The sequence below is a fragment of the Staurois parvus genome, unplaced genomic scaffold (assembly GCF_062004578.1).
Source record: "Staurois parvus isolate SC_StPar_1 unplaced genomic scaffold, SC_StPar_1.0 ptg000548l, whole genome shotgun sequence".
In the NCBI taxonomy this organism is placed as follows: domain Eukaryota; kingdom Metazoa; phylum Chordata; class Amphibia; order Anura; family Ranidae; genus Staurois; species Staurois parvus.
The window spans coordinates 9467476-9481226 of record NW_028318344.1 but is presented as its reverse complement, the minus strand read 5'-3'; the positions used below and the strand labels follow the sequence as shown (position 1 = coordinate 9481226).

At 40.8% G+C, this 13751-nt stretch overlaps 1 protein-coding gene across 2 annotated transcripts in view; it reads right to left on the bottom strand.

Annotated features, from left to right (window-relative positions):
- The window catches only part of LMTK3 (lemur tail kinase 3), a 181856-nt gene that overhangs the window by 36306 nt on the left and 131799 nt on the right, over window positions 1-13751 (bottom strand). For both annotated transcript variants that reach the window (XM_089690991.1, XM_089690992.1), the window contains exons 8-9: window positions 7516-7664; window positions 4012-4096 (exon numbers count right to left, since the gene is read on the bottom strand). In XM_089690991.1, the coding sequence (XP_089547117.1) occupies window positions 4012-4096; window positions 7516-7664 (234 nt within the window). The remainder of the gene's footprint in view (window positions 1-4011; window positions 4097-7515; window positions 7665-13751) is intronic.

Here is a 13751-nt window from a genome sequence, read left to right as displayed (position 1 = left end):
GACTGGCCTCAAGTGATACACAGAGATGAAACACATCCTCTGACATAAGTAGTACCTATTTATCTGCAGCCATTTATTCTTTTTCTAAAACCACAAAGATCAAAGCAGGCAGGGGGATATGAAGTTTCACAGTGCAGATCTCAGGGAGGGGAGCTCCGAGCCCTGATTGGAGGGAAGATGCACACCCCCTTCATACAGTAGAGAAGAACATGCAGAACTGTGGCTATCCGTCACAGGCTGTGTTCTGGAGCTGTCCTCCCTTGTCAACATTTTTTCTCTCGGTGTCAGGAAAAGCTGTCAGAAGTGACTCATGCAGATAACAGAGGAATGAGGCAGCAAAGAGAAATCCCACTCAGGATCTGCCCCATTGCTACGGTAGCTGAGTAATTGCCCCTGTTGCCATGGAAATGTTCAATGTTCTGCTGTCATCACTCCCTTGCATGCCCCCCTTCCAATGATCAGCTTATACTCTCTCTTTCTATGTCTTCTTGGTCCACAAGTACAGGCATACCTTGGTTTATGAATTTAATGTGTTTTCTGGGACGTTTCGTATTGCGAAGAATTCGTAAACCGAAACGCAGTTTCCCATAGGAATGCATTGAAAACCAATGAATCCGTTCCGGAGGTCAGCAAAAAGTTTAAAAAAAAAAGTATTTTATCTGTTCAAAACTCTTTATAAAGTGCACTTTAACGGCATAAATACTGTACAGGGACATGATTAAAAATTTCCAGAATGGCTCCAAAACTGCTCCAACACCTCCACACTCGACGCCATGTGCTATCCACAGACTCCAGCATGCACGGGGCCGGCGCTATAAACATTCCAGGCGCAATTCCTGGAGAAACTTGCTTCGTATTGCGAAAAAAAATTGTAAATGCATTGAAAACCAATTAATCTGTTCTGGAGGTCAGAAAAAAGTTATAAAAAGTCTTATCTGTTCAAAACTCTTTATAAAATGCACTTTAAAGGCATGGGCCCGGCACTATAAACCTCCCAGGCGCAATGCATCCTGGGGAAACTTGCTTCATATTGTGAAAAAAATTGGTAAACCGAAGCATTATTTTCAATGAACTTTCATTTGTAAACCGAAAATTACGTTAACGGAGGTGTTCGAAAACCGAGGTACACCTGTAGTTGCATTTCTCATTCCACTATCTCTATCTCCCTCCTGGTCCATGATCACCTGTCACTCTATCTTCTCTTTTTCCTCACCCCCTAACTTTCCACAGTCAACTCCCACTCTGCTTGTTTCCCCTAAAAATCCTGAACCCCCTCACTACCACCGATATCACCTTCCACTCTATCATCCCCCCAAATCTGCTTTAAGCGAGATGGCACACGTAACCAAATATGTCTTCAGTTAAAATATTGACTGATTAGGCAGTAATGCTCAGTAGGTTATGAATCAATTGGGCCAAAAACATTAGCCTAATTTACCGATTCAGGAAAATGAGTGTGTTTGCTAATTCATTAAAATTTTGTTAGCTATACATAAAAAAGAAAAAAGAATAAAAAAATCAATTTATATAGTCAGTCCATTTAAAATGCACATTTCAGTGTTTGTTGGATGCTAGAGTATTTAGCTCTGGTGTTAAAATCTCCACACTAAGGCTAGACTCACAGGGGTTTATTTACTAAAGCTGGAGAGTCCAAAATCAGACTCCCTTCTGCATAGAAACCAATCAGCTTCTAACCTCAGCTTGTTCAATGAAGCTTTGGCAATGAAACCTGGAAGCTGATTGGTTTCTATGCAGAAGGGAGTCTGATTTTGGACTCTCCAGCTTTAGTAAATAAACCCCACACTGTCACAGGAGGCTGCGGGTGCGGGAATTACAGCTGTTCCCGCAACCACTCGCAGCCAAAATGCGCTGCTCTAAAGATGCACAGGGCTGCCACTCAATCTTAATGGCACCCCCACGCATCTAAAACTGCAGTGTGTGCGGGAAACCCATATGGAATAAAAATATATGAAGAATATATTTAAAAAATGTATTTTTTTTAAATATATTTTTTAAAAATATATTCAGATTTTTTTGTAACATATAAAAAAGTCTTTTTAACATATATTTTTACAAATACGGTATTTGTAAATGCATTCCAAAAATTTAGATTTGTATTTTCAAAGAGATAGAGTATAGTTGAAATGTATTTTTAAAAATATTTTTCATATATTTTGTAATAAAAACGCATGGCAACATGCAAAAAAAAAAAAAAAAATTATATATATATATATATATATATATATTTTTAATATATTGAATATGGCCAAAATTTAAGCATTTCAAATATACGGCAATATATTTGGGAAGAATATTTTTAAAATATATTTCAAATATATTTTTCTTCCATGTGGGAAAGCAGGTAGATCGCATGATACAGAAGTACCATGCGATTTCCTGGTGGCTGTGGTTTCAAAATGCTGCAAGAACCTTTTCCTGTGTGAAACGCAGGCACAGCAGCCAATTCAAATGAATCAGCTGCCATACCCATGCAAACGCGGGCCGCAAACCCGCAACTGTGCCTTAGGTTTTTAGGCGTACACACCTGCCACTGCCATTACAATTGCATCCTACTCTTCTTTTCAAACTTTTTATTTAATATATGCTATGGAACAGGGTGAGTGAGTACAGTCTGTAGTAGATGGGAACAAGGAATAGAACCAAAATTATGGCTGGGAGACGTCATCTCTGGAGCTCCCCGGGAGATATAAGATTCTAAACCATGACTTAAAGTGTACATAAACCCCAAACCAAAAATGTAACACATTGCAGCTTACTAGTTCTTGGTGTGGTGGCTCCATTTGTTCTCTTTTTTTTCAATCTTCTTTTTTTGGTAATCGTGCAAATAACACAACTCCTATTCCTGGGTGGCTACATCAGTCCTCCATTGTATCTATGGGAGCCATGGTTGGTCATCCTATGTTGCTCTCTTGAAATGGACTACAAATATGTTTGCACCTCTTCATCTCCATTACATGGAGGGAAGGGCAATTGGTAGTGTACACCAGAGAGCTAGGAAGGAAGATATTCTTCAGTGCAGCTCCCAGGAAGTGGGGTTTATTTACTAAAGCTGCAGAGTGCAAAATCAGGCTCACTTCTGCAAAGAAACCAATCAGCTTCAGCTTGTTTAATTAAGCTTTGGCTGTAACCTGGAATCTGATTGGTTTCTATTCAGAAGTGAGCCTGATTTTGCACTATCCAGCTTTGGTCAATAAACCCCTGTATTTCTGGCAAGATCAACGGGTATTTTTGGTATTTGCTGAAAATGTTCTTAGCTTAAAAAAAGAAATATAATGCAAACACCTCATCTAAGGATTGTAAACTGCAATAGATTACATTTTTGTTCTTGAATTAAGTTGTTCTTTAACACATCAAATACCTATGATTGAAATGTCACTTTGGGGAAGACTGATATAAAGAACCATACATGATTTGGGCTAATATTAATAAAATCCCTATTTCTATGTATGGTTTGTAATCTGTGTACACAGCGGATGTATTTTCACCCATCCACTGAAAACAATGTACCGTTTGTGGTAATAAACAGCAACATTTATTGGTATATTTTGGAAAATGGATCTATTTACTCAATGTAATAATAGGATTTAGTTTAGATTTATTTTCTATCAATTTATGTTAAGTATGATGGTAAATGATAGTTCCATTTCAAAGTTTTCTAATAGCACATTCTAGGTCTATGTAATGATAGTTCACAGTAGGGTTGGTGACAAACTGTGGTGGACATTGTAAAAAGGGCATTATCATTCACATAGGTAGGAAAAGCCAACATGCTTATATCACTTCTCAAATTCTAGTCTGTTATTAAGTGGAGTGCTGTGTGCATGTTTGCTACCAACATTGCCAATGGAGCAGCCATTAGTCTTGGACCCCCTACCAATGACAGATTGATGGAGGGAAGGGAAGTAAAAATGAACAAACAACTCTACTGAAATAAACACACAGCCTTCTTTCCATCTTGGTTTATTCTAAAGCATTTCAGGCTGCTCATACCTTGTAATTATTGTGAGAAATGCCATAGTCTCCAATTCGGACAGTCAGATCAGAGGTAAGAAGGCAGTTTCTTAGGGCAAGATCACTGCAAATACAACAAAAAGAAAATTCTGTAAGGAAGACAATTATCTGCACCTGCAGACAAAAATAGACTGTGTCTGCTAAAACAGAAAAAATCTGAACAAATTACTCCCATAAAGGGAGAACATTACAGTGCAAGCAGCTTTCTACTTTGCAGCGCTCAAGCCACAAATATCACAGACATCTTATACCTGCAGTTGATCACCATACACAGGTCTGTTTTTTTGAGGGTACAGCCAATCAAATGGGTTTTATTTTCCTGCCAGTTGTCATTGTCCCTTTAAGATACTTCTCAATGGGGGTATCAAATGAATACATACATATATATGCTTTTTTCTGATAAGGACCTTTATGTTTCAGTAAGGAATGTAATTCTGCATGTCTCTGGCTAGCTTTAGATATCATATCAACAATGCAAGAGGGGCATTGTGTATTCAACAGACCCCTAGTTATGTAGATGAGAAAGGTGCATCATTTTGTGAAGATTTCCCATCTAACTTTGTACATTTTAACTCAATTCTACCCACAAACCTATTAATCACTATGGTATTAATATGAAGAGATATATTTATAATGTCAGTACAGACTATTGTAGTGTCCTTCTGTAACCTTTAAAGTATATGTAAATCCCATCATTAAAGTTTCCTTATTTGTTGCCTTTTGGAGAGCAAGCAGATAGAGTGAAATGCTTCCAGTGGTTTAATATACCATTGGAAGCACTTTGCACTATTTGCTTAATAAGTGCAGAAATTCAGGGCTGTCTTGTGTCCCCTGCATACTTCCTGTGTTTTCTCAAAAAGTCTCCTTATTTTGTACTACAGAATTGGTAGCCTTTATGCTCTACAGATCTGAAAATGGGAGTAGCTGAGTAGCATATCAAAGGACAAGGGGTAGGGCTGACAACACTTAGTCCTCGAAAATGCTGTGTGTTGACTGCCCACAACAGGGCTTAAGATCTGAGTGTGTTATTGGCTGGTCAAGTAGTATTTTACTGTACTTGCAGGTCCTTTAAAGGGATAAAATGGAGGATATATGTGTGTGTTGTAGAGACAACCTGCATAACTGCTGGTGTGCACTAGGAACAAACAGTGCTGATGTGCCAATACTGAAGGAGTGAGCTATATAACAGTGCCTGCTACAATTTAGGTGGTGGAAGAACATTTGACCTGTCTATGAAATCTGTGTACATTAAAAGTACATAGAAACCAATTGGAGTCAAACTTACAGTAATAAGAGAGTTGGAATTAGTTGCTAAGGACAGCATGGAGATATTTTTTAGGCATTTTCTATAAGTGAAGCACATTAGAGTTTTATTTGTTGAGGTTTTTGTGACTACGGCTACATGGAAGATTTAGGAAGAGTGATAAACTGCCCTATTTTCTGAAACATTGCTTATAGGACTATCTGGACATACATTATATTGCCAAAAGTGTTGGGATGCCTGCCTTTACACGCACATAAACTTTAATGGCATCCCAGTCTTAGTCTGTAGGATTTAAAATTGAGTTGGCCCACCCTTTGCAGCTATAACAGCTTCAACTCTTCTGGGAAGGCTGTCCACAAGGTTTAGGAGTGTGTCTATGGGAATGTTTGACCATTCTTCCAGAAGCACATTTGGGAGGCAGGCACTGATGTGGGCGAGAAGGCCTGGCTCACAGTCTCCGCTCTAATTCATCCCAAAGGTGTTCTTTCAGGTTGAGGTCAGGACCAGGACTGTGCAGGCCAGTCAAGTTCCTCCACCCCAAACTTACTCATCTATGTCTTTATGAACCTTGCTTTGTGCACTGGGGCACAGTCATGTTGGAACCCAAACTGTTTCCACAAAGCTGGGAGCATGAAATTGTCCAACATGTCTTGGTATGCTGACGCCTTAAGAGTTCCCTTCACTGGAACTAGGGAGTCAAGCCAAAACCATGAATAACAATCCCACATCATAATACCCCCCAAACCAAACTTTACACTTGGCACAATGCAGTCAGGCAAGTACTGTTCTCCTGGCAATCCGCCAAATCCAGACATGTCTAGACAGAGAAGCATGATTCGTCACTCCAGAGAACATGTCTCCACTGCTCTAGAGTCCAGTGGTGGCGTGCTTTACACCACTGCACCCAACGCTTTGCATTGCACTTGGTGATGTAAGGATTGGATGCAGCTGCTCAGCCATGGAAACACATTCCATGAAGCGCTCTACGCACTTGTTGTGCTAATCTGAAGGCCGCATGAAGTTTGGAGGTCTTTAGCTATTGACTCTGTAGGCAATTGGCAACTTCTGTGCAGTGTGTGCTTCAGCATGCGCTGACCCTGCTCTGTCATATTACATTGCTTACCACTTCGTGGGCGAGTTGCTGTTATTCCCAAATGCTTCCACTTTGTTATTATACCACTAACAGTTGACCCTGGAATATTTAGTAGCAAGGAAATGTCACGGATGGACTTATTGCACAGGTGGCAACCTATCACGGTACCACACTTGAATTCACCGAGCTCCTGAGAGCAACCCATTCTTTCACAAATGTTTGTAGAAGCAGTCTGCATGCCTAGGTGCTTGATTTTATACACGTGTGGACATGGAGGTGATTGGAAGACCTGAATCCAATGATTTGGAGGGTGTCCCAATACTTTTGTCAATATAGTGTAACAGTTGCCTTGGAATCTAAGGTTTACAAAAATTGATGTACAGAGTTTGTTCACTTTCCAGTGTCCACACAACCTCCAGAGATATTTCTGAATGAGAACTACCTACACTCCCACATCCACATCCCCACCAGTGTCCATATCCTGCCCACAGACAATCCTTGCTAATCAGTGTCCACATCCCCAGCAGTGTCCATGTCCTAGCCACAGACATAGTTCACTAACTAGTGTCAATATCCCCATCGATGTCCATTTCCTTCCCACAGACATGTTTACTAAGCAGTTTCAATATCCCCAGCAACTAGCTAATATTACAGATTATAATCTGCCACACCCATTGTGACACTGACTATTGTCACCGTTTATAATATATCACAAGGTTTTACAGAGACTGTCACTGTGCAAACCTTGACATGTACATTTTAAAGATCATGAAAAAGATAAAGAGCCACCCAGTTAGATTTTTTTTGTACCAATTACTGACTCTCTTGAACATTTTAATGAGCTGTAAGGATGTGTTATAAGAACATTCCACATGCCGTAACTCCTGGATGAATGTTTTATAATCTCCTGATTTCTGCTGTTTAATTTCAGTAATATTCCATTTCACGTGGGTCAGTGATTTCCTGCCCCTATTCTCTTCTCCATCCATTTTTGCTACAATAATCATCTCATGAAACACAATTAGTCCATAAAGCATATCTATAGAAAAAGTTTATCTTTAAAGAAAATGCTAAAGCATTGAATGATGTGTGTGTTGTATAGAAAAAAAATAAGGCAGTGGTGTACCTGTGGATATAATTATTTTTATGAAGGTGCATGAGTCCAAGTGTAATTTCATATGCCATTCTCTGTAAGGTTGTAAGGTCACAGGTCAAAAGGTCTGGTGTCATTCCATCTGCCTTCCGCTGGGCTCTCAGATAACGTTTCAGGTCCCCCTAAAGTGAGAAAAAGAAGAACATTGAATTGTGGTAGGTTGAGCATGCGGAGAAGCAAGGAACAAAATTAGCAATGCAATTCCTTATCTGTAGACTTTTGGAGTGGATCATATCTCTACAACTGCCATTTTGTCTTATACACCCTCAAGTTATAATAGAAATATATGCCAAAGCGCAGGAAAGCTGCAGGTACACTTTGCTGCACCCACAGTGCGGGTAAACCACAGTGCATCACTGTGAAAACAGCCTTATAGGGTGCACAGGAAAGTAAGAGCTTGTTTACATTTTCGATTTGTGGGCGGTAAAACCACATAGTTGAGATGTATTTTTACTACACCCCCAACCACAGTGGTGACCCCACCCCATGCCCCATGAACCCACTGCCGCCAACACCCTATTAGAGGCAAGAAGTTATCATCCGCGTTCACTGATTTCAGGGATTCCAGTGGGACAGTTTTTGAGATGCCGGAGAAATTGTTCAAATATCAATGACTTTAGGATGGAGGCCCAGGACCTCTATAGAAGATTTAGGGAAAGAGGATATTCCCATTCCCAAATTAGAAATGCTCGGAGACGGGCATATCAAACTGATCGCGAGGATTTATTATCCTCTAAAAAGGATGTGAAGGCCAAGTTGAGTGATCAACCTGTTAGAATGATAACCCAATTTGGAGCCCAATGGCAAGATGTAAAATTGATATTAGAAAAACATTGGAAGATTTTGACTCAATGCCCCAGACTGAGTAAGATTGTAGGCGAACGCCCCCAGATGGTAGCGAGAAGAGCACCAAATCTTGGTGATCTTCTCATTCACTCAGATTATCAACCATTAAAACAAACAACATGGTTAAAATCACGTACTAAAGGGATGTTTAAATGTGGAAAATGTCAAATTTGCAAATATGTGGATCGTACGGATTCCTTTCATGATTCAGGAAATAATACTCATTATAAAATTCAGAGTCTCATAAATTGCTCTACAGTAAGAGTATTATACATCTTAACCTGTCCTTGTAAAAAGATGTATGTAGGTAAGACCAAAAGACAACTTAAAGTACGAATAGGTGAACATCTTAGAGATATTAGATCTAATGAACCTGATAGTAATCTGGCCCAACATTACGTTAAATATCATGGAGGTAAACTGGATGGTACGAAAGTGAAAGGTTTCTATGCACTGCACTTTCCACAGAGGAGAGGTGATTTTGACAGAGAACTGCTTAAAAAAGAAAAATATTGGATATATAAACTTGATACATTGCACCCTAAGGGGTTAAATGTGGAATGTGATCTCCAAGTATTTTTGGAAAAATAGCTAGAGCCATGTACTTTATTATTGCCATGTGGTGGTTAATTTGTGGGATTTTTGCTTTCACTAATATGTCACTTAAATCCTTAAAAAGTATGTATGTATATGGAAACAACTAAAACAATATGGAAGATCTCAAGTTATGAGTTTAAATATAGCTCCAAACCATATGTATCAGGACGGTATTTTGAGCTAACTTCTTTCTTTGTACCTTTTTTCTTTAATAATAATTATACCATAGGATGGATATTTAAAAATTGGGGTATTTCTGTTGAAGTGACCCTTAATGAGAATTTTCAGGTTATATTGCCATCTTGTGGTATATTATGGTAATTCAGAGGGGTTTCTCTGATAATTTGATTCAGTGGATAGACTTGTTGATTCTCTGATTAATATCGCCACCTTCTGGTTAGAGTGTGATGGGTGCTTTAGTTGACGAATATATTTAATTCATGATTTTTTGATCAATATGTGTATCGTCAAAATTGCTAAAGTCTCTCCCCTCTCTGTTGTCTCCGGATATCTGTTTTTTAATTTTATTCAATAATGACCAGCAGCTGTGCTAAGTATTTAGCCCTTTCTTTCTTCCATTAGGAATAACTGCAGGTTGGCTTTTTGCATAAATGGGTGGGTCTTTACCCACTATAAATAGGAAATTGAAATGTGGTTGTTTCATTGGTCCTGACGAAGCTGAGTGAGATACGCCCATCGGCGAAACGCGTTGACGTCATACGTCAGATACGTCACTTCCGGTCATGCGCACTAGGTGGAACGCACGCTGACCCATAAGGAGGAAGCCATCTTTACAAGCCATGAGGCAAGCCTAAGCAGCACAAGCGCCGAGAAGGGGCTGGAACCCGCGGTATATCGGCGGATGTCAGCGGTGGTTCCTTGGCCGCCTTGGCCCTGTATGGCAGTACCTATGAAGGATTTCTCTTTCATTCCCGTTATCCATAGCACAGGTGGTGAGTGGATTGTTGCAGGACATTAGATATATGGTCCTCTGTGATCTATATGACCTATATATCTTCTATAGAGTGTGAGCTCTGTCAGTGACTTCCCACATATTGTTTGTTTCACTACAGGATGGGGACATCATGGTGCTTTGTATAGGAAACAAGATATACCATATATATTTCAACAGGCAGAAGAGTCTTTGGGATGTGTCTTGTTTTTTCCTACAAAAAGTAGTGTATAGTCCACATGTAGTGGTGAAGAAACCATTTCAAGCAGAGTGCTGCTGTGTGCATCTTTTCTTCCATCCTGGAAATAAATGGGGCATATTCCCATCCAAGAGCTCTAGGAAACAGCTATCTATATTACAGATGAATGGGCCCCAACCACTTGTGCCGGCACAGGAATGTATTGTACAATATATTTGACATTTATGTCTTCCTTCATACAGGCCTGAGGCCTGCTACTCTCCTTTTTGACGCATATTGTGCTTGCTCCATTGCATACATGTGAGATATATATTTACAGCATAATTTTTTGGATTTTTTTATAGGGATTTGCCATTATGGTTACTGTTTAATCCCTTTTATCCTCTATTATGGTATGCCCATGGCATAATTTTTGGATACACCTCCCTAGGGAAGTGTTCACCTGTGTGTTTGTGTTGCAGGGACACTAGACTCATGTAGCCATTTTCCCTGCTACACATACATTTAGACCGGTTTTTGTGTCATTTTAAATGGTTTTAGGTCTGTGTGTATTGTCTCATACTGAGGTGATGGTAAACCAGGGCAAATGCCCATATGTCATATTCATTTGTGTGTAATAAAGCATAATTTTTGGAAATTATTCCCTTAGTGTCACGTTCTGTTCATTATGTAGCCGCTTTTCTGTGAATCTCTTTTCACAACCCTCCTTTTTTGTGGGCCGTGTGGCCTCCCAGTCACATTCTGTTTTACACTTGGATAGGAGGAGCAGCAGGGGCGACATATACTAAAAAAACAATCCTCTCTATTTTCCTCCTGCAACCGCTGAAACCGACTTCTCCTCCTCTCCTTCCTGCCGGCATTCAGACACAGTCTGCTAGACAGTATAATCACTATGCCAAGGTAACTTAAAACAGAGTTCTGCACTACTAGACTGGAATTAACTCATAAATCACTAAGTCAGCAATAACCAGTGCATTAAAGCATTAATATGCATAAAAATAATACTATAACTACTCTAGAGTGCACTCAAGAAGAATGGCTAGGATATGGTGCATTGTCCCCTATGAGCTACCTCTTAGCATAAGCAATAGGTAAAGGTATAACAGTTATAAGGGGACTCTAGTCCTAACTTTTCAGCCAGCTAGTTTTGGGGCACAGTTGTACCATTGGTGCACATGAGAATAGTTCCAGTCAAGCCTGCAGACAGCAATAAGGCTACTAGGTGGCCATATGGTCATTTCCTAAAAGACTAAGTCTCTCTAACAGCGGAACGTAATCCCCGAAGCAGCAGCTCACCAGTCCCAGAGATACTGCAGCACACAATCCGGTCACACAGAGCAATTAGTCCACTGTCTGCTCTGCACCAAGGTGGCACTGTCTGTTGGCACCCACAAACTCAGCAATCCAGCTTAGGTCACAGATATGCAGCAGTGGTGGTGCACACAGGACAGTGATGTGCACTCTCCAGTCTTGGGAAAATGCAGCTCTTTCACCTCCTCCTGGTCTTTTTTTTTTTTTGGGGAATGTAATTCAAAAAGCTCTTGATTACATAGTAGAGTCTCTCTCCTTTGGACTACAGCTCCAACAGTGCAGTGCTGCCTGACTCCATCTATTCAACTCTTCCTGCTCAGCAGCTCCCACCTCTTGGTGAAATAGCTGGTAACCAGTTCAGCACCACAGGGCAACAGCTACATAGAGCAGCTGCAGCCAGTCTCTCTTTCACTCTTATTCTTAGCCAAGCACCTGGCTACACTTCTCATCATTCTTTCATCCTAGCAGTTAAATCTTCCCGTTGATATACAGATTAATATCAGTTAATAATGCTGAAAGTGTTTCTGATTGGCTTATCTGCTGATTGCTTTGATGTCAGATGAAATAAAATAATCAAATGCATCCTCTGGCATGGCAATTAACCAAACAGATTTCTTTGAAGAAAAATTCCCTACATCTGTTTCCATTGTGTACAGTCAGACAATGCTTTATAACCCTGACAACAAAGTTATCACAGGCCCAGCCAGTCAGGAAGTTCATCACAGCAAAGACCTTGTTAGCATATGACTAAGATGTTTTTACACATAAGCTACTTGACACTATTTGCAGCATATATTTATATATAAACCCTAAATATGCACTGCTGAAAAAAATAAAGGAACAGTTTGAAAACACATCAGATCTCATTGGGGAAAAATATGCTGGATATTTATACTGATATGGACTGGGTAATGTGTTAGGAATGTAAGGATGCCCCATCGTTTGATGGAAATGAAAATGATCAACCTACAGAGGACTGAATTCAAAGATACCCTAAAAATCAAAGTGAAAAAGCGATGCAGCAGGCTAGTCCATTTTGCTGAAATATCATTGCAGCAACTCAAAATGGTACTCAGTAGTGTGTATGTTCCCCACGTGCTTGTATGCATGCCTGACAATGTCGGGGCATGCTCCTAATGAGCCGACATATGGTGTCCTGGGGTATTTCCTCCCAGATCTTGATCAGAGCATCATTGAGCTCCTGAACAGTCTGAGATGCAATCTGGTGGCATTGGAAGGACTGAAACATGATATCCCAGAGGTGTTCTATTAGATTTAGGTCAGGCGAGCATGGGGGCCATTCAATGGTATCAATTCATTCATCCTCCAGGAACTGACTGCATACTCTCGCCGAGCATTGTCGTGCACCTGGATGAACCCAAGACCCACTGCACCAGCATAGGGTCTGACAATGGGTCCAAGGATTTCATCCCGATACCTATTGGCAGTCAGGGTGCCATTTTTTAGCATGCAGAGGTCTGTGCGTCCCTCCATGGATATGCCTCCCCAGACCATCAATGACCCACCACCAAAACGGTCATGCTGAACAACAGGCAACATAATGTTCTCCACAGCTTCTCCAGACCTTTTCATGTCTGTCACATGTGATCAGGGTAGAGGATGTCGGGCTCTCAGGCCACCCTCATGAAATCTGTTTGGTCAGAGATATTCAAACCAGTGGCCTGCTGAAGGTCATTTTGTAGGGCTCTGGCAGAGTTCATTCTGTTCACAAAGGAGCAGATACCAGTCCTGCTGATGAGTTAAGCGCCTTCTATGGCCCTGTCCATCTCTCCTAGAGTAACTGACTGTCTCCTGAAATCTCCTCCATGCTCTTGAGACTGTGCTGGGAGACACAGCAAACCTTCTGGCAATGGCACGTATTGATGTGCCATCCTGGCGGAGTTGGACTACCTGTGCAACCTCTGTAGTGTCCAGGTCTGTCACATCTGTCACATGTGCTCAGGGTGAACCTGCTCTCATCTGTGAAAAGCACAGGGTGCCAGTGGAGGACCTGCCAATTCTGGTTTTCAATGGCAAATGCCAATCAAGCTCTATGGTCCTGGGCAGTGAGCATACTAGAGGACATCGGGCCCCTTTAGGACAACCTCACGAAGTTTGTTTCTGATTATTTGGTCAGAGACATCCAAACCAGTGGCCTGCTTGAGGTCATTTTGTAGGGCTCTGGCAGTGCTTATCCTGTTCCTCCTTGCACAAAGGAGTAGATACCGGTCCTGCTGATGGGTTAAGGACCTTCTACGGCCCTGTCCAGCTCTCCTAGAGTAACTGTCTGTCTCCTGGACTCTC